Here is a 22,001-nt window from a genome sequence, read left to right as displayed (position 1 = left end):
TTATGCCCTCTGGTCCTGACTCTCCCATAAGGGAAAACAACCTCTCTGCATCTATCCTGTCAAGCCCTCAAAGAACTTTACATGTTTCAATAAAATCTCACCCCATTCCCCTAAATTCCAATGCTAACAAGCCCAGCTTACTTAACATATCCTCATAAGAAAATATCTGCATTCCTAGCATTAACCAAGTGAACCTTCAACCTTGTTGAAAATTATTTTCAAATTTGCTTTGCTTTGCTTAAAAGGTCCTTTCTCTATCCTCAATTGTTTATTTTTGCATTATGCATGGAGTTAGTTTGTGGTACTATGAACAGCACAGAGATACAGTGGCTCAAGACGACAGCTGACCACCATCTTCTCAAGGGCAACCAGGGCTGGGCAATAAATGTTGGCTCAGCCAACAATGTCCAAACTCCATAAGTGAATTAATAAAGAAACTCTTCCACTGGTCTCCTCATTCTCTATTGCCGAAATTGTTTTGTCTTTTGTACAGTTCTGCATCATTTCACAGAAAGTCTTATACCATCCAACAGCCAAGGAAACATGTTGAAAGTCAACTGACCCTTCAGCTCTGATCATCTCAATTTTAAACATTTTCTTGAACAAAACAAATCTGAAATGCCATCATACAGGTTACATTTGAAATGGAATAAGCTACATCCTCGCTGTTGATCGACTGTATACATTCTTCCAGGATTTCTAGTTTAACTTATAACTTTGTTCTTTGTCAACACCCAAAACCCAAAAATGTTTGACTATGGATGGACTAGGCTTTCTCAGCAGAGTGCGTTTTTATTACAAAACCACTTATGTGCATTATATGAAGATGAATTTTCAGACGATGGGACTAGTGAACGAAGCAACTGATTTTAGTAGCAGAAGTCAGCAATTTTCCACCCATTGCATAATTAAGATAGAACGCAGCAAGGAACAGTTTGTTTGTACGGAAATAAATTTTAGCTGAAGTTGTTGACTACAGACTTGGGTGGTAATTGTTCATTCTTTCCTCTTTATACCATAAAGCCTTCAATATTTAAGGGATATTCTCCACAGGAGCACATGGAAGTAAATTTATCATGTCCAATATTTTCAGATTTACTGAGTACCTAAGATCAGGTACTAACAGGAATTTGGTATTTGTTTTCCTCAGTGGCAGAATTGTAAGAATGGCCATAAGGAAATTGAAAATGTATGAAAGGTAAGATTATGCAAAGTGTATTCCCTTATATAGCACGAAAAACAAATCAAAGAGGGGGAAAAAACTAAGTTAAATTAGAATATTAGAACTTAAAAAAAACTTAAGTATATTGGCAAGTTACTTTCATACACTTGCATAGCTGCATTATTTGAACTTTGAATATATTTTCCACATTATTTGAACTCTTACTATCCAAATTCTAAAACAAAACAGATATAAAACTGAAATTTGTTTTAGTATATATTATGCACTTCGTCATTTTTAAATTCTTAATGGCTACCCCACTTAAAACCGCAAGTGCTTTTGTAATATTTATGACATGGTAAATATAGCTTATTTAGTTGAATGCTGACTTCCTAGGTCACAGCACTATAGTAATGCTGAAAAACAAATCTTCTGTTGGAGATTTTCATTTTGCACTGATCAGGGAAATTCACAAAAACATAAATCTTAATTTTCCCTTAAATTTAAACTATTTGAGAGGAGCGCGCTGTTTGGAAAGTGGACTCTGATTAGTAAAGTCATTGCTAAGGAGAATACATCAGTTAATGCCAGGCTTGTTTATACCATGCATGTATCCCTTATTGGTCCTTCACTGCACTGAGAAATAGGCAGTGAATGACTATCACCTATACAGGCACAGTGTACACACACTTTTTCCTCATTGCAACAAACAAGGCCTTTTGTATATCTTCTAATAAAGAAGTCTGCAAGCTCAACTGACAATCCTAAACTTGGTGTCATTGCTGATGAGTTGTATTCACTGTATTTGCATGACTGGGCAACCTTACTCAAAAGGAAACTAAAAAAAAATTTGCTAGAATTGTTTAACAGCAACTAGCTGCTGAATAATATAGGGTTCATCCTCACAGCTCACTGCATCCACATGTGGATGGACGGCTGAAGGCACACAATAGTAATGTTCTTTTACAGGGAGAGGGCTGAAGGTGCTGGAGATTAGAGTTGAGTGTGTGTTGCTGGAAAAGCACAGCAGGTCAGGCAGCAGAGGAGCAGGAAAATCGATGTCTTGGATCAGAGCCCTTCATCAGGAAAGAGGTTGGGAAACTCGAGGGTGGAGAGAAGATGTTCTTTTACACCCTAGTGCATCTATGAACCAATCTGCAAAACAAGAAATGACCAAATGGTTGGGTGAATTGCTCCCAGTTTGGAGCAAGTACAGTGAAGGATCCACACAAAACTTGTGTATTGATAGCAATGGAGTGTTCATGCGCTCATTTGAAATCACTAGCTTATTCATCAATGCACCATTCAAGGTAGCCATAGATGTCTGCAGTGCAGCACATACCACGGTATACGTAGACTTACCACCAACGTTCCCTTTGAACGATGTGGTTGTACAGCTTAGGGAAAGTCCCGTGCATGCCAATTGTGTTGCTCATCACCACTGAGAGAATCCGTATTCATTGAATTTATAAATTCAGTAGGGAGTATTTGTGCTCAGTTTGGACATCACGTACGCCCAAATAGATACATGTTGCCAGCAGATCCCCAATAAGGCTCAGCTCTCACAAACACCTTTGCAGGAATCCATGAGAACTCAATGAAGTGTCAAATAATCTCATATACTCTGCATATTCTTGCGATGTAGATGATACACTTGATATGTTTGAATCCACAGCTGCACGTTCCAGTCAAAAATGACTCAGCTAGATGTTCAAGGTGAGAATCAGACAGGATGTTCTTTAACGGCCTATTTCTACACTGTAATGTAATGTAATCTAATCTAATCTAACACTGTTGACCGCAGAACTACCTCATCTGATCAGTCTACACATTAGAAGCGTTCCAGACCATGCTTTGTAAATTAAAATTGTCAACAACCTTAAACTGGGCCCAAGCCATTTGTTCACTATGGGAGGATAATGCTGAAAGTAGTGCTGAGCCAACCTATGGGATAAAGGCTATCCTGATCAGAACATTTACAGGTATCACCATGTAACAGGTACACTTATGAAGGGTCCTCAGGCTGTAATTTTGACATTGAAAAGTGCTCAAGCTTTTACCAGGGTACAACAATTTGTCACTAACTAGATGCTGCTCGCAAGCTAAGAAGATGATCTGCCGATCACACTAATGTGTAATGCATGACACGAATTTCAATGCTGGTACAATACTGTATGATATCTACCAGATAGATACATGGCAAATTCCTTCAGCAGTTTGAAACAAGGTACTAACGATATCCAGGCAGCGAACCTGGCAAATCTTGCAAATGTCCAACTCGAGATGCGATTCTACAATTAGACATGTTGAATGATCCTGAGTGAGTGTAATTATTTTGACAATCAATTTAAGATTTTCAGTTGGTTCTTCAGCACAGCATGCTAGAAAATATATTAATACACTGGGCCCTGTTCTTTGCAGGCAGAAAGAACATATACATACATTGCAGCTATTTTAACACAACTGATGAGATCCACTTGTTGGTTTAATGCTCAGGACAATGCTTGACCAGCAATTTGCCTGCTTTAAAATTTAAACAAGCCTGATAGTTAGCTGACAGTCATCCTTAACTGGCATATTCTCCATGGGAATGGCTTTACCGGAGACCACTTGCCAACAAGTCAGCATTCTCTTTTCATAATGTATAATGTTGTTTTCTCCTTAAATTGGTATTCTTACAATTGGTCAAAAGGTTTTCATCTTGAACCCATCACGACAGTTTAATTTATTTCATCAAGACTGTTCACAAAATGCAATTTTGTCTTAAAAAAGCAAAATTTGATGTTAATATATCCAACTGGTTTATTTATGAACATAAGATTTTCTCCAAGAAAGAAAATGTATTAATTCAAACAAGTGTTCAGAGGATGCAAAAGCACCAATATTACTTTAGCAAGCATGACTACCATCCTTTTGCAATGGCTTCCTATTCCAGACTTGTTGGTTACAAGATGAAGTACACACAATCACAAGAACCTTGAAGCACAAAATTCAAATAGGCATACACAAGGAGTTACGCTTGGCTGTGAAATCCATGCTGCAACACAAATGAGCTGCATTGTATGATAACTATTACCTCAAAAACTAGCTTTGTGCAATATAATTGAAACTGAATCAAACTTCTCACCAAAACATCCTTAGAGCCAATAATTTATGTTTTACTCTTATACTTCACTAATAGTTTTAAGTTTCACTTTACCTCTGCAAGGGACTTGGATGAAGTCACCTTCTCAGTCTTTGATTTTCCTTTTGGCTTTTGTTTCTGATCCTTTGCTTGGTTGAGTGATTTCATAGTGGCTGCAGCGTGTTTCAGTATGCAGTCACTGCTGCAGTATACAGAGTCAGTGGAGGCCAGGTTGGAACAGCCAGGCCCAATACATTTTGGCACTGCAGGAATTTCCATTGCCTAACAAAAACAACCCACATATCAATCATGTGTTTGTATATTACAACATTTTCCAAGCAACTAGCAGACACAATGGCATAGTGCTAAAAAGACTGTAACCTTAGGAAACATTAGAAAAATAACTGACACCTGTGGGGAGTTGGGCGTATGGGGGAAAAGTGGAAGGAGAAAGACAGAGAAAGAGGACAGAGCAGGTGGAGAAAAAGATAGGAGGAGTTTAGCGTATAGACAGGTGGTTGGAGGATAAATTGTGTCTGAGATCAATGGGTGTTCTTTGGCAAATTCTGTGACAACAGATAGGAAAATGGCAGCTTTACGGGAGGCACAGGACAAGGGGAGTTAGAAATGAGGATAGGAATATGGAGAGCAGTCATGGGGCTTGAACAAGTAGGAAGGGCGTGGCAACAGTAGGTTGGGAATAGTTAGGGTAAGAAAACAATGGGCCTATAGGGGCAGCACCTGTTCTGTCCACATCTGACGCATCTCAAAGTGTTGGCTGGTCAAGTTCTTACAGGGCTTTGATTTCACTTACAACATTTTAATAATCCCCGATGCCACATGATTTATTTTTAGACAGCACAGAAGGGAGGACCAGCTGAGTGTTCAAGTTCAGCATGTCTCAGAGTGGTGAGAACACTGGGCAAAGAAAAACACAACACTGTTTCTTCCACTATAAAGGAAATGCCCCTAACTTCTTTGAAATGACCAAATGCAATCTTGAGGAGTGCCAACACATATAGCCGACTTAAACAGTCTCTACAAATGACACTGATGAACTTATGAAAAGTGAAACCAAAGTTAACAGCACTTAGTGCAATGTAAACTTGAAAAATCACCCCATGTCACTTTCATGCTTTCAATCGGACATACATTAGTGGTAATAGAGGTGGGCTAGTGGCTGTGACGAAGGGACTCCCTGCTTGACTAAGTGACTTTCGTTATTTTTTTGAAAGCCTGCTCATACCAGCTTGGTCAATCGATGGCATGTTTTTTCAAAGGGATTAAAGTGTAATATAAAACCTTCAATTCCAATTGAAGCTAAACAGCTCAAGTAATGCAAATAGCATTATATAGCTGCTCCTCGGATGTTGCCTGAACTGCTGTGCTCTTCCAGCACCACGAATCCAAAAAAAGCATTATATACAGTCAGATGTACAGCATGGAAACAGACCCTTCGGTCCAACCTGTCCATGCCTACCAGATATTCCAACCCAATCTAGTCCCAACTGCCAGAACCCGGCCCATATCCCTCCAAACCCTTCCTATTCATGTATTCCTCCAAATGCCTCTTAAATGATGCAATTATGCCAGCCTCCACCACAGCTCATTCCATATATGTACCACCCTCTGCGTGAAAACGTTGCCCCTCAGGTCTCTTTTATATCTTTCCCCTCTCACCCTAAATCTATGCCCTCTAGTTCTGGACTCTCCAACCCCAGGGAAAAGACTTGGCCTATTTATCCTATCCATGCCCCTCATGATTTTGTAAACCTCTAAGGTCACTGCTCAGCCTCCAATGCTCCAGGGAAAACAGCCCCAGCCTATTCAGACTCTCCCTGTAGCTCAGATCCTCCAACTTTGGCAACATCCTTGTAAATCTTTTCTGAACCCTTTCACGTTTCAGAACATCTTTCTGATAGGAAGGAGACCAGATTTGCACACAATATTCCAACAGCGGCCTAACCAATCGCAACATGACCTCCCAAATCCTGTACTCAATACTCTGACCAATAAAGGAAAGCATACCAAACGCCTTCTTCACTGTCCTATCTACCTGCGACTCCACTTTCAAGGAGCTATGAACCTGCACTCCAAGGTCTTTGTTCAGCAACACTCCCTAGGACCTTACCATTAAGTGTATAAGTCCTGCTAAGATTTGTTTTCCCAAAATGCAGCACCTCGCATTTATCTGAATTAAACTCCATCTGCCACTTCTCAGCCCACTGGCCCATCTGGTCAAGACCTGTTGTAATCTAAGGTAACCCTCTTTGCTGTCCACTACACCTCCAATTTTGGTGTCATCTGCAAACTTACTAGCTGTACCTCTTATGCTCGCATCCAAATCATTTATATAAATGATGAAAAGTAGAGGGCCCAGCACCGATCCTTGTGGCACTCCACTGGTCACAGGCCTCCAGTCTGAAAAACAACCCTCCACCACCACCCTCTGTCTTCTACTTTTGAGCCAGTTCTGTATCCAAATGGCTAGTTCTCCCTGTATTCCATGAGATCTAACCTTGCTAATAAGTCTCCCATGGGGAACCTTGTCGAACGCCTTACTGAAGTCCATATAGATCACATCTACTGCTCTGCCCTCATAAATCTTCTTTGTTACTTCATCAAAAAACTCAATCAAGTTTGTGAAACATGATTTCCCACGCACAAAGCCATGATGACTATCCCGAATCAGTCCTTGCCTTTCCAAATACATGTGTATCCTGTCCCTCAGGATTCCCTCCAACAACTTGCCCACCACCAAGGTCAGGCTCACTGGTCTATAATTCCCTGGCTTGTCCTTACCACCCTTAAACAGTGGCAGCACGTTTGCCAACCTCCAGTCTTCCGGCACCTATATGTTTGAGTAAATATCTCTCTCAGCTCTACTATGTATCAAAGTTAGTGTCAAACCCAGAATCAGGTCAATTAAATAATAATGAGATGCTGGAGAAACTCATCAGGTCTGACAGAATCTGTGTAAAGAAAAACAGTTAATTCCAACTGTACTCAATAATCAAGGGGCAACAGAAGACGAAATAAACACAATTGCTATCATGAGAAAAACATTCTAAGGAAAATAATGGGGCTAAAGTCAGATTCATTCCCTGGATCTGATGGGATGCATCCTGGGATATTAAAAGTAGCAGTTACAAAGATAGTGGTAGCAAATTGCCAAGTGTCCCTAGGTTTTGGAAAAGTTAGAGGATTGGGAGGCTGTCAACGTAACACTATTTAAAAAAAGGGAAACAAAAAAAAAAATCCACACAGGTAACTATAGTACAGTCAACCTAATATTACTCATCAAGAAAAGGACATTTAGAAATAGAAATGATCAAGCAGAGACAACATGGCTTCACAGGAAGGAAATCACATCTGATAGATTTATTTGAATTCCTTGAGGAGGTAGCAAGCAAGACACAAACGACAAGCAGCAGATGTAATATATTTGAGCTTCCAGAAGCCATTTGATAATATATCACATATTAGACTACATAATAACAGACAGGTGTGCTGAAGGTAGTATATTAGCATGGATAGACGAGTGGTTAACTAATAGAAGACAACTTTGGATCTGGGGGCATTTTCAGAGTGGTAGCAAATAAAACTAGAGGGTCACAGAAATGAAGAAAATGAATGTACTATAGTGGATGATGCAATAATAGGTGGGCAGGCAAGTGGTGAGGGTGACATAAAGAATCTGAAGAGAGATAGAGACAGGTTAAGTGAACAGAAAATCCAGATGGAATAGGGCATGGAAAAATCTAATTTTACACACTGACAGGAAGAACAGAGAAGTCAAATACTATCGATATGGATAGGAACTGTAGAAAACTACAACACAGGGATTTGGGAGTCCTCCTGCATAAGTCACAAAAAGCTAGCATACAAATGCAGCAGGTAAAAGGGAAAGCAAATGGAATGATGGCCTTTATTTCAATGGGAATAAGTACAAAAATAAGGAATTTTTGCTGAGACCATACAAAGACTTAATCAGACTACACCTGAAATACTATGAACAATTTGGAGCCCCTTATTTAAGCAAAGATATACAGGCATTGGAGCCAGTCAACAAAAGGTTCAATGGTCCTAGATATGGAAGTCCTGTTAATAAAAGGAGGGGTTGAGTCGGTTGGGCTTGTACTCATTGGTGTTTAGAAGAATGAGACACAACTTTATTGAAACAATTTCTTAAATGGGTTGATAAAGTAGATACGGAGGCAGATCCACCTTGTGGGAGAGTCTACAAACAGATGGGACATGGCTGCCACTTTAAAAAGGTTATTTTGTCCTTGTTTTTTTTTAAAAAGAGAGTTCATAAAAGTAGAGCTAGTTTAACAATGGAAGGGGACTGGCCAGTTCTCCAAGGTAAGGTTTTTCTAGTTTGTTTTAGCTGTAGCAGTCAAAAGATGTGAGATTCCAGGCAAGTTGCAAGCTTCAGTCAAGAATTCCTGTGACATTCTTCTGAAATCTCTTTGGAAGCTATTCCGTCTTATCTGTAAGAATCTGTGCTTGAATTTACCTTTTTTGCCAAGGAAGTGTTTACGGGATGTTACTGTATTGACACAATTAATTAGTTAAGTTACCATATCAGGTTAGTTAAGTTTTCCAATACTTAAGTTATTCTAAATTCCGTTTTCTTTTGTTTGTGTTTCAACTACCCTATCAATCCACTTAAGAAATCTGTTTCAGTAAAAGTTGTCACATTCTTCTAAACTCCAACAATACAAGCTCAACCTACTCAACCTCTCCTTATATTGACAGTATTTAAATAAATTGTGTTTTGCTTAAAGCCAAGTGGTTTGACCAGTTGAATCACACCTGGAACACCCAATTTCACATCTGCCTTGAAAAGAAGAAAAAGCTAGGGTCTAGGCTACCTTCTTGAAATATTTTACAGGGGTCTGGCCTAGTCCATAACAATCTGAGATGAGGAGGTCACCCATTAAAACAGAGATGACCAGAAATTTCTTCTCTCAGAGGGTAAAGAAACAATGAAGAATCTCCATTCAAAAGATGTGCACCCTGCATCCTTTTAGAAATTCATGCAGATTTGTCCTGGAATCACTGGATCAGACTGACTACTGGTAATGGATTTGTAAAACTCTGCAAAAATTGAGGCAAGTGCCAAGAGATGGTCACACTAAGGTACTATGCAATAAAACAGGGCTACAGGAACCCAATGGAAGCAACAGGTAAGAACTGTAATTTCAAGTAGTGTGCAATGTTTGACAAATATAAAAGCGAAATGTTTCTCAAATTGTCTACAAAAAGTGTGTTTAAGGATAGCATTTTTTTTCCTGTTACATTTATGTCAAGAAACAGGAGACGCTGACATTGGGATATCACCTGATTGGCAATTCAGAAGCAGAGGCTAATGAAATGGGATCTTGGGTTAAATCTCACCACAGCAGCTGGTTAAGTTGAAATACAATTAATACATCTAGAATATGAATCCATCAAACGATCAATGATAATTGGGAAGACCCAACTGTGCACTTGTGCCTTTTACGGAAAGAAATCTGCCATTCTTATCTGTATCTAAATGAGACTCCAAACCCACAGCAACGTGTTTGTCTCTTAACTGCTCTGAAATGGCCCAGCAAGCCACTCAGTTCAAGGGCAACTAGGGAGGGTGACAAATGTCAACAAACTTAGATCCCACAAAAGAAGAAGAGAAAGCCGAAAAAGTGATGCACTATCAACTGGAAGTCAAAATTCTTGATAAATGATAGGTGGACGCGCCTTTGTGAAGTAAAACAACATACAAACTCCTATTGCAATGGAACGAGATGTACATTTCATTTGAGGTGAAGCAATATTTGCAGTATAAAATGCCCAGATTGTAAAACACGTAAATGCATATAAACAATTTTAAAACAGCATACCGGCTTAAATATTTTAATTTTCTTCTTGCCACTTGGATTGACTGCTTTCTCAATCCTGCCTTTTATTCCCTGATCAGTAGGAGCGTTTCCCTCTCGCTTCTCGACTGTTGAGCTAGGGTCATCATTGCTCGCCAGCACTGGTTTACTTTCCTGTTGACCAGATTTCATTACTGTGGTTCCTGAGCCTTTGCCTGAAGATGGACTACAATCAGGGCAGATGTAATCTTCCCCATTGCGTTCCAGTAAGCGTCCTCTTGCCATTGTAATTCCCACACAGTCACCATGGAACCATTCTTCACAGCGATCGCAGCAAATCATAAATCTGCCAATAAATTCAAAATAAGCACACTACACATCCACAATACTGCATGAATGAGAAACCATTTCAGGCATGGATAAAACATACCAAGTAAATAAACTAATTTTGCAAATATGATAAATTACTTGTAATTTAAATTCTACAGCATTCCACTGTGAGAAACTTTGAACAGCGTTACCAAAACGGGTTGTTTAAAAATGCTGGCATGCTTTGGGAAATGTTAAAACAACAGTACATAGTCTAAGAAAACTTTTAAACCTGTAAAGCCAACTGAGAAAAAAGTTAAAAGACCTGAACGGATTTCTTTGCAGAACTAAGTCTCTACATGTTTATACGATTTGCTGGACTGAGAACTTTTCACCAACTAAAATGGAACTATTAATAAGAATACTTCAGATAGATTTGAATAGATATTTCTTATAGACAAGATTTGGAGATGCCAGTGTTGGACAGGGGTGTACAAAGTTAAAAATAACACAACACCAAGTTAATGGGAAGCACTAGCTTTCGGAGCGCCGCTCCTTCATCAGGTGGTTGTCAAATCAATGAAGCCTTCTTGCAGCTTTATTACCAAAAACAAATCATGCAGTAATTTGATCTTTTACTTTAAAACCAACATTTAAATATTCCCCCAGTTCCAATAAAGCATCCTCAGTTGTCAATTCTTAACTCATCTCTTCTGCCTAGATACAATGGGCGAGCAGAAAAATCTGAATCAGGCCAGCTCTTTAGAACCAAAAAAAGACTGTGGAAAACTGAAGATCTAAAACAACCTATATTATTTGTCATGTAAACTACTACAGTGTCAATAATACTAGTGTACCCTTAGGTTCAAATAGGTTCCTATTTGACTAAACTATATTGCTTAAAGAAATTGCATTTTAGACAAAACATTTTCTCTTTGACTTACTATTTCATTCTGAGCTGCAGTGTGATTCCTTCAACAGTACAAAAGGAACTGCTACACAAATCTGAAAACAAGTTCAACGTTCAGCAGCACATGGCATGCTTTTGTTAAAATTTATCAGTCAGTTTAAAACTTGTTTAAAATTATTTAAAAGAAAGGAAATAATAGATTTCAAAGCTTCATTCAAATTATTTTTATGTCACATAAAGGGTCAGTAAAGAGACAAAAACAGGCATAGAATCCCTTCAAACCTAGAGCATGGTATGTTTAACTGATCATCTAAACCCTTTTTTGCAGCATTCCACTTCCTACAATGAAAATACCTGCCCATGAGCTTTCGTGGGTAATAGAAAATTTGAAGCTAATCAGTTTACGTAAATGATGTGGCCTTTGTGAATTAAGTCTCCAATGGTTATTGCAGTAGAAAGGCACTTGGGTTCCCAGCTGTTGGCCAACATCCTGAGTGAGTCCCAAACACCATCTATTTCCTCCAAGTATCTAATTCTGCCCAATCTCCTTCGGAGCCAGTATGGTTGGGCATCAGTTAAGGTTCAGCACCATTCATGACCAATTGCAACATTTAAAAGGCATCTGGGTGGGTATATGAATAGGGAAGGTTTGGAGGGATATGGGCCAAGTGCTGGCAGGTGGGACTGGATTACGTTAGCATATCTGGTTGGCATGGACGAGTTGGACCGAAGTGTCTCTTTCCATTGTTGTACATTTCTATGACTCTATAATTGCACCACAGCATCCCATTCCAAACTACTGGCCCATGTCTCAAATTATCCTTCCCAAGCATCAAGTCTTGACTTAGTTTCCTATATGACAATAGGTGATTACTTGGTGAAAATATTTCATTATCTGTGAAGAGAGTATTGTGTCCTAAAATCATGAGGAAATCTCCGTTCAATGAAGAGACAATATTTTTTGCAATATCATGCCCACAGTCAGCACATGCTTGAAAATTGTGAAATTGAGCCTTGAGTTGAAAGAATGAGGCATGGTGAAGCGCCCATTGCAACCTTGGTTTTAAACTTCAACTGATAAACAGTTCTACACGCAATTTTAAGTATCTTTTTCTTAAATAGGGTGCTCAAACATAACAGAGGACTGCTATACTGTCTGCGGCATAACCTTTCGGTGTTAAACTGGACTGTCAAGTCAATCTCCTCAGGTGGATATTAAGAGGTCTTATAACACTATTCTAGGTTCTCACAACGTCCTGCTCAACATTTAATCTCAACAGTCACTACATGCAGGACGAAAGAAGTTTGGCTACAATCATATAGTGTCTTGGTGACAATATTTGGAAAACTCTGTCCAATTTTGGTCTCCTCACCCAAGGAAATTTACTTAGAATTGAGGGAGCACAACAAACAAATCTGAGCTACATTCTCTGCACAGTTTAGAATAATGAGAGACAATCCCATTGAAATATTCACTGGAAATTCTTTCAGGGCTCACCTGGGTTGGTGCGGGAATCATATTTCCACAGAAAGGGGTTTCTAAACCAGGGGACGCAGGGTCAGAACAAGAGTCAAGTTATTTAGCATGAATTGAAGAGAAATTTCTTAATTTTTTACTCAGAGGACAACAAATCTTTGAACTTATCTAGCCCAAAAGGCCATGGAAGCTCAGTCACTGGATATATTCAAAGCAGAGATCAGTAGATTTCTGGATTAAAAGATAGCAAGTAATAAGGGACCGTGCACAAAAAACAGATGATCAGTCATGATCCAGGTGAATAGTGGAAAGGCTTTGAGTCAAATGACTTATTTCCACTCCTTTTCTCATAAATTATCTGATTATTTATATCACTACTACAACTGGGAATATGCATCATCTTCCTATGTATTCACAAAATGACTATAAACATTAGACATCAGACTGGTGTTAAAAGTTTTGGAGTTAAGCGTTTAAGTTGCTTAAAAGCAGTATATGCACCAACTGCAATGGGACAAAGTAATACGTATACTGTATAGAATTGAAAAGATAAATGAAGCAGCAATGTATTAATGGGTATAAACTAGGCTGCTGCTTCAATGTTGACTTTTAATCTTATATTTTGAATATGTGCAACTTTCCAAATCAGGAACCTACCTGTTGTTATGTGGTTGCCTACATATACAATATAATTTATCTGGATCATTGTACTCATTGTCTGATTGATTGGTTGAACTTTCATCATCTTCTGACTCCGACTTAACATCTAATGGCGATTTTGATTCTTTTTCCTTTGAAGGAGGACCACTTTTAGTACTTTTCTTCACAGGAGTTATTATTTTCTTTTTAGCTTTTGCAGTGACTGCAGACTTTGATTCTTTTCTGGATTGATTTTCTTCAGTGCACATTTCCTGTCCTTTGAGTGCATTCTGTGGTGAATCAGGCTGCTCTTGACCACGTTGCTTTCTCAACTGATTCTGTAGTTCCTTCAGTGTAAGTTCATCACTGTCACTGTTGGTGCTGCTATCTTCAGAGTTAGCCATCTCATTTGTTCTTCCAAATACACTGGCAGAGCCCTTGTCTGTGGCCATGTCTAGAGATCCAACACCCTTTTCATCTACATCTGCACTACCATCAGAACCAGTTCCTGCCTCAGAAGTTAAAATGGGTCCACATTCACCATCATCAAGGCCTGACATTTTGCGATAGCGCTTCTGAGCTGCTGAAATAAATTCCTGAACTCTGGCAGATCTCTGAGTCTGTCGCCTGCTCCTTCTCAATAAGGGCGTTAAATGGTCAGAGTTCTCACTCAGAGCTGTGTCAGAGTTCTCTGCATCCATAGCATTCTCACGTTTTGCAATAGTTGTCTGACGGAATCCCCAAGTCTTTTTAAATTCCTTACTGCTCGGGTGGATGATTCTTGCAGGTTGTTCTTTGTTCTCATCTTTACTCTCCAGCACAGCTACTGTAAAAACGCAAATAAACACAGGAAGAAATCACATTATAGCTAATCAAATATGACTTTACAAACCAAATTATACAGTATCATCCTTAAACTTCAAAATAGAAATGGATCCTTTGCTTCTCTCAGGACAAGTAACATGACGATGGGGAGTAAGGATCTTCAGAAGCCTGCAAATGAATAGCATACAGTGAGAAATGGTGAACAATGGAGCTTTGCGAGATTACACTCAAGGATATATCTATGGTCTCTGAAGGGCAAAGTACAAGAGAACTGAAATACCTTTTTAGAGAACACAATGGCAGCAAGTTTTTCTTTGAAAATTTAATTCTGAATTATGAGCATCACTGCTGAGATAAACAGTTGATTCTCCATTCCTAGGTGTCTGGATGACTGATTGGTTGAGGAGATAGTTAAGAATCAACCACAATGATGACACAGATTGAAGTCATAAGATGGCTGATCAGTAAGGACTGAAGTTAACTCCATTCAAGCATTAACAAAGCAGTTTGGGAATTTTTCTGACAACTCAATGGTTTCTTGGTCATTTTTAGGGAGGTCGGTCCAGCCTCTATTACTATAGTACTACTAGCCCAGTAACATAACTGTAAATCAATGTGTTTTTAAATAGTAGAAAATTGAGAAGGTGCATTATATATGTACATAATTATAAATAAAAATACAATCTGACTTCCAAGATTTATGCTGTAGTTAGTAAATATGGCTGGGAACAAACTGACAACAGCATAGTGATTTTGTTTTTGAACTAGTTATCTAGACCAATGCCCCACCAGAAATCACAATTGAATGGCAGCCATTTGGCCTACCATGTTTTTGCGAGCACTCTTCATGAGCAACTGAGCCAGTTTCACTCTGAGCCCTTACTGTATCACCACTGAATTCTTCTCATTTTAGGTGTATATGGAACATCTTTTTGAAAGCCATGACTGAACCCAGCTCAACCACATTCTCAGGCAGTTCACTCAAGATCCAAACCACTCATGCATAAAAAGCTTTTTCTATTGCTTTCTGTCTTCAGTGTTAAATGATCCTCAGTCCATGGTAATACATTACCCCTCATACTATGAGCTCTTATCTTGTACTGTCACCTTTAATGTAGCATTTTATTCAGTAACGCCTAACATACAATGGCAGGGACACTCAATTATTATTAATAACCTGTGTTCTATATAATGAAGTTAATTTAGAATTTATTAAAAGCAAGGTGAGATAAGATAATACCAAAGAAATGTGAAAACACTGTCAGGATCCATCTAAGGATTCAGAGAGTAAACAGGAATAAATAATGGAGGATTGAGAAATATTTCTGGATTCTATTGATTATGGACACCTGCAAGAGGACAAATAACCATTTCAAGAATTAACATAGATAATTATAGTTTAATATCTGCTTGCGTTAATTTCAAGTGAGTTAGAATACAACAGGAGAAATGTACTACTGAGGCTGTATAAGGCTCTGGTAAGAACACATTTGGAATATTGTCAGCAGTTTTGGGCTGCGATCTAAGCAAGGACGTGCTGGCACTGGAGGGGGTCCAGAGGAAGTTTACAAGAATGATCTTGAGAATAAAGGGTTTGTCATATGAGGAGCAGTTGAGGACTCTGGGTCTATGCACAAGTTTAAGAGAGGAGATCTGATTGATACTAATAGAATACTGAGGATAAAATGGATAAGATGCTTCCACTAGGAGACACCAGGACCTGAGGGCACAGCCTCAGAGTGAAGGGACAACTCTTTAAAACTGAGATGAGGAGGGATTTCTTCAGCTAGCGGGTGGTTAACCTTTGGAGATCATTGCCACAGAGGGCTGTGTAGACCAAGTCACTCAATGTATTTAAGACAGATAGATAGGTTCTTGATTAATAAGGGGATCGAGGGTTACGTGGATAAAGCAGGAATATGAGGCTGAGAAACATATCAGCCATAATTGAATGGCGGAGTAAACTTGATGGGCCAAATGGACTAAAACTGTTCCTGTCCTATGGCTTTTGTGAAAATCTCTGAAATCATCAAAAGATGACAGATTTTCTTAAAGGTAAATGTGAAGAATAAGAATTAACAGCAATAAACAGATTTCAGAAGGAACATTGTGCTCCACAAATGTGGCAGCCTTCTTTGAGGCAATGACTGACATAATGGAACAAACCTAGTGAATTAGATGCTAATTAATTGTGAGAAAGTATCTGACAATATTACACAGCAAGCCACTGAAGAAGATTATATGATTTGGAACTGGATCAATTAAAAACAGGTTAGAAGAGAGCAAAATATATGGAGGTGTATTTCACATTGGTTGGAAGTGAGTGGCAATGTCCTATAACGCTTGCTCTGTAACTACTTCTGTTTAACACGTACAATTTGTTTATAATGGCTAGAAGATAGCAATGTGCAAACTAAACGACAAAAGAAATTACAAATAAATGTGAAGACTAAACGCAGCTTCAGAGTAATATTGATAATTTGGTGAAATGGGTTTAAAAAATGCAAGCAATGGAATTTATTTGTGCTTTATGGCAAAATTTTGACCTAGCAAAAGTGAAGGAATTGTGATACAGTGCCTTGCCAGGATGGTGTGCAACATGAAGAGGGATTTGCAAGCAGTTGAGATCCCATTCACCTGCTACCCTTGATCCTCCAGGTTACAGATGTCATATTCAGAAGGTGCCATTAAAAGAGCCTGAGTAATTACTGGGTTAGATCTTATTGCCTCACTGTTGCCACTTTGCGATGGTTAATAGTTGGTGTATACATTCTAAGTAGTGGATTGGATGCCAACCAAATGGTCATTTTGTCCTGGATAATGTTGAACTTTGAATATTGTTGGAGTTGCAGTCACCCAAAAACACGGAGAGAATTCCATCACCGCATAACCTATACCTTGCAGATATTGAGGAAACAGGTGGTGAGTTACTTGCTGCAGAAGTCCTAACCTCTGGCCTGCTCTTATAGTATTTATAATGGTTGGTCCCAGATTGGGTTCTGGTCAGTGGCAATTCTTGGGATATTGATTGTGGGCAATTCAGCAATTGGAACACCACTGAGAATCCTTTGGCAAGGGTTAGATTCTCTTCTTGGAGATAGTCATTGCCTAGCATAATGCTTTTGCCACAGATCCACCCAAGCATGGATACTGTCCTGGTCTTGCTCCATATGAATGTATAATGCTTCAGCATTTCTGAAAACATGTGAAACATCCCTACTTCTGGCTTCATGATGGAGGGAGTCATTGATAAAACAACTCAAAATGATTGGGCCTAAGACACTCCTTCCCCAATGGAAAGATAAACTTGCTTTTGAAAAGGTAAATTACGATTCATATTAGTTCCTGTGACAAGAGAACCAATTTAGGGAAAGAACAACTAGAATAGACCTACATCCTCTGTAGATCAGAGGATGAATAAAGAAGTGACCTCATTGAAGTGCACGGTCCAGAACTAAGGATAAATGTCTCAGGATTGGAAGTTGACCTTTTAAGGGTGAGATGAGGACAAGCTTGTCAAAGGGTTGAGTGTTTTTGGAATTCTTTTTATCCCAGATGTCTATAGATGTTCTTTTTTGAGTATATTCAACACCAAGATCCATAGGTCCTTGGGCACCAAGGTATAAAGAGGTAAGACAAGAAAACGCATACTGCACAGGATATACATACATTCACACAGGAGTTCAGTCAAATTTATTGAAGGGAAAAAAGGGAGGAGTCATGCGGCCTATTTCTATTTCTTATGCTCCATACAATCCAACAATCAAATCTGGGCTTGTACTCTATTATTTACTCCAACACCAGTGTCCAGTAAATTCTTAGCACCATAGTTTGGACCGACACAGGAATATAGGCAACAAGGACAATACCTTTCTTATATTAGAAAGTTATTCAAAAAAGATTGAGACATGAAGCTGTCAACGATCAGGAAGCAACTTTGCTAGAGAACAGTAGATATGCAAAATTAAAGCTGAACTAAATACACATGAGCAATACATTCATATATATATAGATTGAAAATAATGCATTTCCAATTGAATTCTTGCCTAGACAAAAAGCATAGACAGTTGATCCAGTTCTTAAAGCCACACGTTCTCTCAGTTACATTCACTAACCTGGTGTATGGAGTCGGGGGGACTTTCTATTGGGTTGAACTGGATTGGGCTCTGAGTTACTGCTATTCTGAGAAGATTCTTGAAGCCCAGATGCTCTGTCATGTTCATCTTCCTCCACCGCAGTGATGACAGCACCAACATCTCCTAACCTTAGGGCTGAAATTAGTAATACTCTTTGTATTAACTAAAATCTCAGATAAAATATATTTAACAAACAATTCTCTTGTTTATACAAATGCCTTACTTCAACAATGACAAATTAATAATTTATAATCGTATCACTTTCAAAGACACCAAGATCAATACCAAACTATTCATCCTCTTGACAAAGTTATGTTTAGGTGCTGTGATATCTATGTAATAGCCAATTTAAAAAGTGCTATTTCAGGTAAACACTAAACTTATTTTCGGTCGGGTTACTTACCAGTTATTTCAACAATGCCTTACTTCAGCTCATTGAGAGAAGAAAATGTTAGCTAAGATTAATTGACTCAAAGATTACTAGTATACCCAGGATTTGGGACAAATGCTTAACAATTTATCAGTGAATATGAGCTTGACAGTTTCTTTACATCCTGAAGTTCAAATTGGTAAAGATATTTATGAATCAACAGATACATATTAGATAAGGTGGCAACATGTATACATTAGCTCTATGGTTATTAAACCAAAGTGAAAGATCATGAAAATCTATTTATGTCAATACTTAGCCTGAATAATCTTTCAATTATCATTACAAAATGTTAGTAAGAAAATTATTTTTTTTCCATTTAGTATACATCTCTCTTACATATTTCCTGTCAACAACTGTTTACGTTTTGATCTCAATTTTTATTTCATTTCTTAACTTTGTAAGCATTCATAATGGAAAGGGCTAATTGCACAGCCAACTTATGCAGGGCAATGCAAAGAGGGGATGGACAAGGTTCCAGAGGCAGAGGAACGCAATTTAGGGTTGATTTTGTGAAGAAGGGTGAAACACCAAAGAACTTAAAATTGAGCATTTTAAAATTTGCCACATTAGAAGAATACACTGGCATTGGATAAAAGTCAAGAAACAAGAGTTTGTTCTCGAGTTTATGGAGTGTAGAAAACCAGGTGAGGCCGGATAGTCTAAAGGTGTAGATTGCAGAACTTCCCATGAATATGAGTAGGTTCCTGCTTGCTTGAAACACAATACATCTTCTTCCCTCATCAGAATTTGGTAAACATTTCAAACTAAATTTGAGCGTAAGTGGTAAAGATTTTATTTTGCAACAAACTAATTACACTTACCTTCCATTTAACACCCTCATTTAACAAGTACCATGCTTTTTATTTAATGGCATTGAAAGAAAATCTACTTTACCACTGAAAAGTTGTATGATAATTCAGTTTGTTTTTCCTAAGTGAATTAAATCCAACCTGAATATGTATTGCAATTGCTGACTTTCTCCCAATAAATCTGTTCTCCATTGTCAACCAGAGAAAGCACCGGGTCATTGGGATGACAGTTACCCTATGATGAAAGGCTAAACAAATTAAGTCTACATTTTCTGAACTGTAAGCAAGTTAAACAGAAAGATAGAATATTTCTAAATGGCCGGGGTTGGGAAATGTTGACACTTAAAAGACCTAGATGCACTTGTTCATAAGTTACTTAAAGCTAACGTGGTGCAGCAAACATTTAGGAAGGCAAACAGCATGGCAGCTTACATTGCAAAGTGATTTGAGTACAGGGTTAAAGGTGTCTAGCAGAAATGGTGTAGAACCTGGGTGAAACTGTGCCTAGTGTATTGTGTACTGCTTTAGTCTCCTTATCCAAGGAATGATATAGTTGGCACAGAGGTAGTACAATGGAGATTCACCAAATTAATCTTTGAGATTGTGGAAATGTCTTATGACAAGAGAGTGAATTTTGAAGAACAAGGTGATTTCATTGAAACTCAAAATCCTTCCAAAACACCACAATTTGGATTTCAGGTTGTATGCTGTGTGATGAGTCCAGAAATAGGTAGACAACTTAACAGAGATAAGGAATTTTATCATGCCATAACTGGTGAATCTTTGGAATTCTTACTGCCAGAGAGTTGTGCATGTTCGATTATGAAGCATATTCAAGACAAAAAATATTTTGTGATACAATAATATTAAGGAATATAAAATAACATTGTATTGAGGCAGATAGCCAGCCAAATCTAACTGAGCAGTTTGTTCGGGTGAATGGTCTATTCCTGTTCTTATGATTTGACTGGAATTTAAATAAATAGAGCAGGGCCTTGGCAAGGCAGACACAGATCATTTTCCACATCTGGAGAAGCTAGAACACGGGGAACAGTCACAGAGTAAGGGACCGGTCATTTAGGACTGAGGTTAAAAGAAACTTCTTTGCTCAAAGGATGCGTATCCTTGGAATTCTTTATCTCATAAGGTTGTGATTTCCCTTATAAAATTGAGGTAAACCGACTTCTGGCGACTTCAGGAAACCAAATATTACAGGGATTGTCAAGACAAGTGGAACTGAAGCTGAAGATGATCCATGATCATACAGAAGACAGGTACAATGAGATATGTGGTCTTCTCCAACTTCTGTTTCTTGCATTCTTCACTTTACTCTCCAAAATCAACTTAATAAAAAATTTTCTTGATAAAAATTTTAAAAATAATTTTGAATTTGTATATTTGTACATTTCACTAACAAACGAATCTGCTTTGGTGTTGATTCTGATGTCAAGTTGCAGTTAGATGGGACAATAAGATTAGAAACATGAAAATCAACGTTTCAGGCAAAAGCCCTTCATCAGGCATTCCTGATGAGCTTTTGCCCGAAACGCTGATTTTCCTGTTCCTCGGATGCTGCCTGACCTGCTGTGCTTTTCCAGCACCACTCTAATCTTGACTCTAAATTCCAGGATCTGCAGTACCTACTTCTGTGTAATAAGATTGGAAGGTCGAGACAAGATGAATAAGAAAAGCAGAGGTATGCTCAAAGACTGCCAAATTTCCAATTGCTGTTGGAAAACTGAAGCCTTTTCATTTCCCACTTCAGATAGATAAAACAAGTTAATCTCACATCGTCATGAACAGAGTTTACTGTGTAGCAGATTATGAGACCCATAGTTCCACTTTAAAGGGAGAGTGATGATTGAAGAGTATGTAAATGATTATTGTACAGCATAAAAAATGTTAATGTTTTCTTTTGTGGTTTATTTCAAGATGTGATAATACCTAAACTATATATGTCCTTGGGTACCTGAAATGGTCATTAAACTTTGCAAAATTTAGGAACCCTGGTTTAAAACTTTGGCTTACACATACATACAACCTGTAGTTGTACGACTAAACACCTTGAATACTGAAAGATTTTCCTGCCGAAGTTGTTTCTTCCAGGTTTACAATGCAATTAAAAGGTCAATTGATTTAAATGTGCAGAGGAAACTTGTCATGGGTTGGGTATTTTGCTTTTCTAAACTTCAGAACATAGAACATTACAGCACAGTACAGGCCCTTCGGCCCTTGATGTTGTGCCAAGTTGTGAAAACAATCTGAAGCCCAGCTAACCTATACTATTCCATGCTCGTCCAAATGTCTACCAAATGA

The 22,001-nt window shown here is 38.4% G+C and overlaps 1 protein-coding gene across 3 annotated transcripts in view; it reads right to left on the bottom strand.

Moving 5' to 3' along the window:
- Positions 1–22,001, bottom strand: part of LOC140462824 (death-inducer obliterator 1-like) — a 176,588-nt gene that overhangs the window by 72,194 nt on the left and 82,393 nt on the right. For all 3 annotated transcript variants that reach the window (XM_072556167.1, XM_072556168.1, XM_072556165.1), the window contains 4 exons: positions 18,423–18,578; positions 13,501–14,308; positions 10,172–10,493; positions 4,362–4,568 (listed from right to left, as the gene is read on the bottom strand). In XM_072556167.1, coding sequence (XP_072412268.1) covers positions 4,362–4,568; positions 10,172–10,493; positions 13,501–14,308; positions 18,423–18,578 — 1,493 coding nt within the window. The remainder of the gene's footprint in view (positions 1–4,361; positions 4,569–10,171; positions 10,494–13,500; positions 14,309–18,422; positions 18,579–22,001) is intronic.

Source organism: Chiloscyllium punctatum, chromosome 37 (assembly GCF_047496795.1).
Source record: "Chiloscyllium punctatum isolate Juve2018m chromosome 37, sChiPun1.3, whole genome shotgun sequence".
Taxonomy (NCBI): domain Eukaryota; kingdom Metazoa; phylum Chordata; class Chondrichthyes; order Orectolobiformes; family Hemiscylliidae; genus Chiloscyllium; species Chiloscyllium punctatum.
Note: the sequence above shows the minus strand (reverse complement) of the source record. Positions and strands in the feature narration are given on the sequence as shown.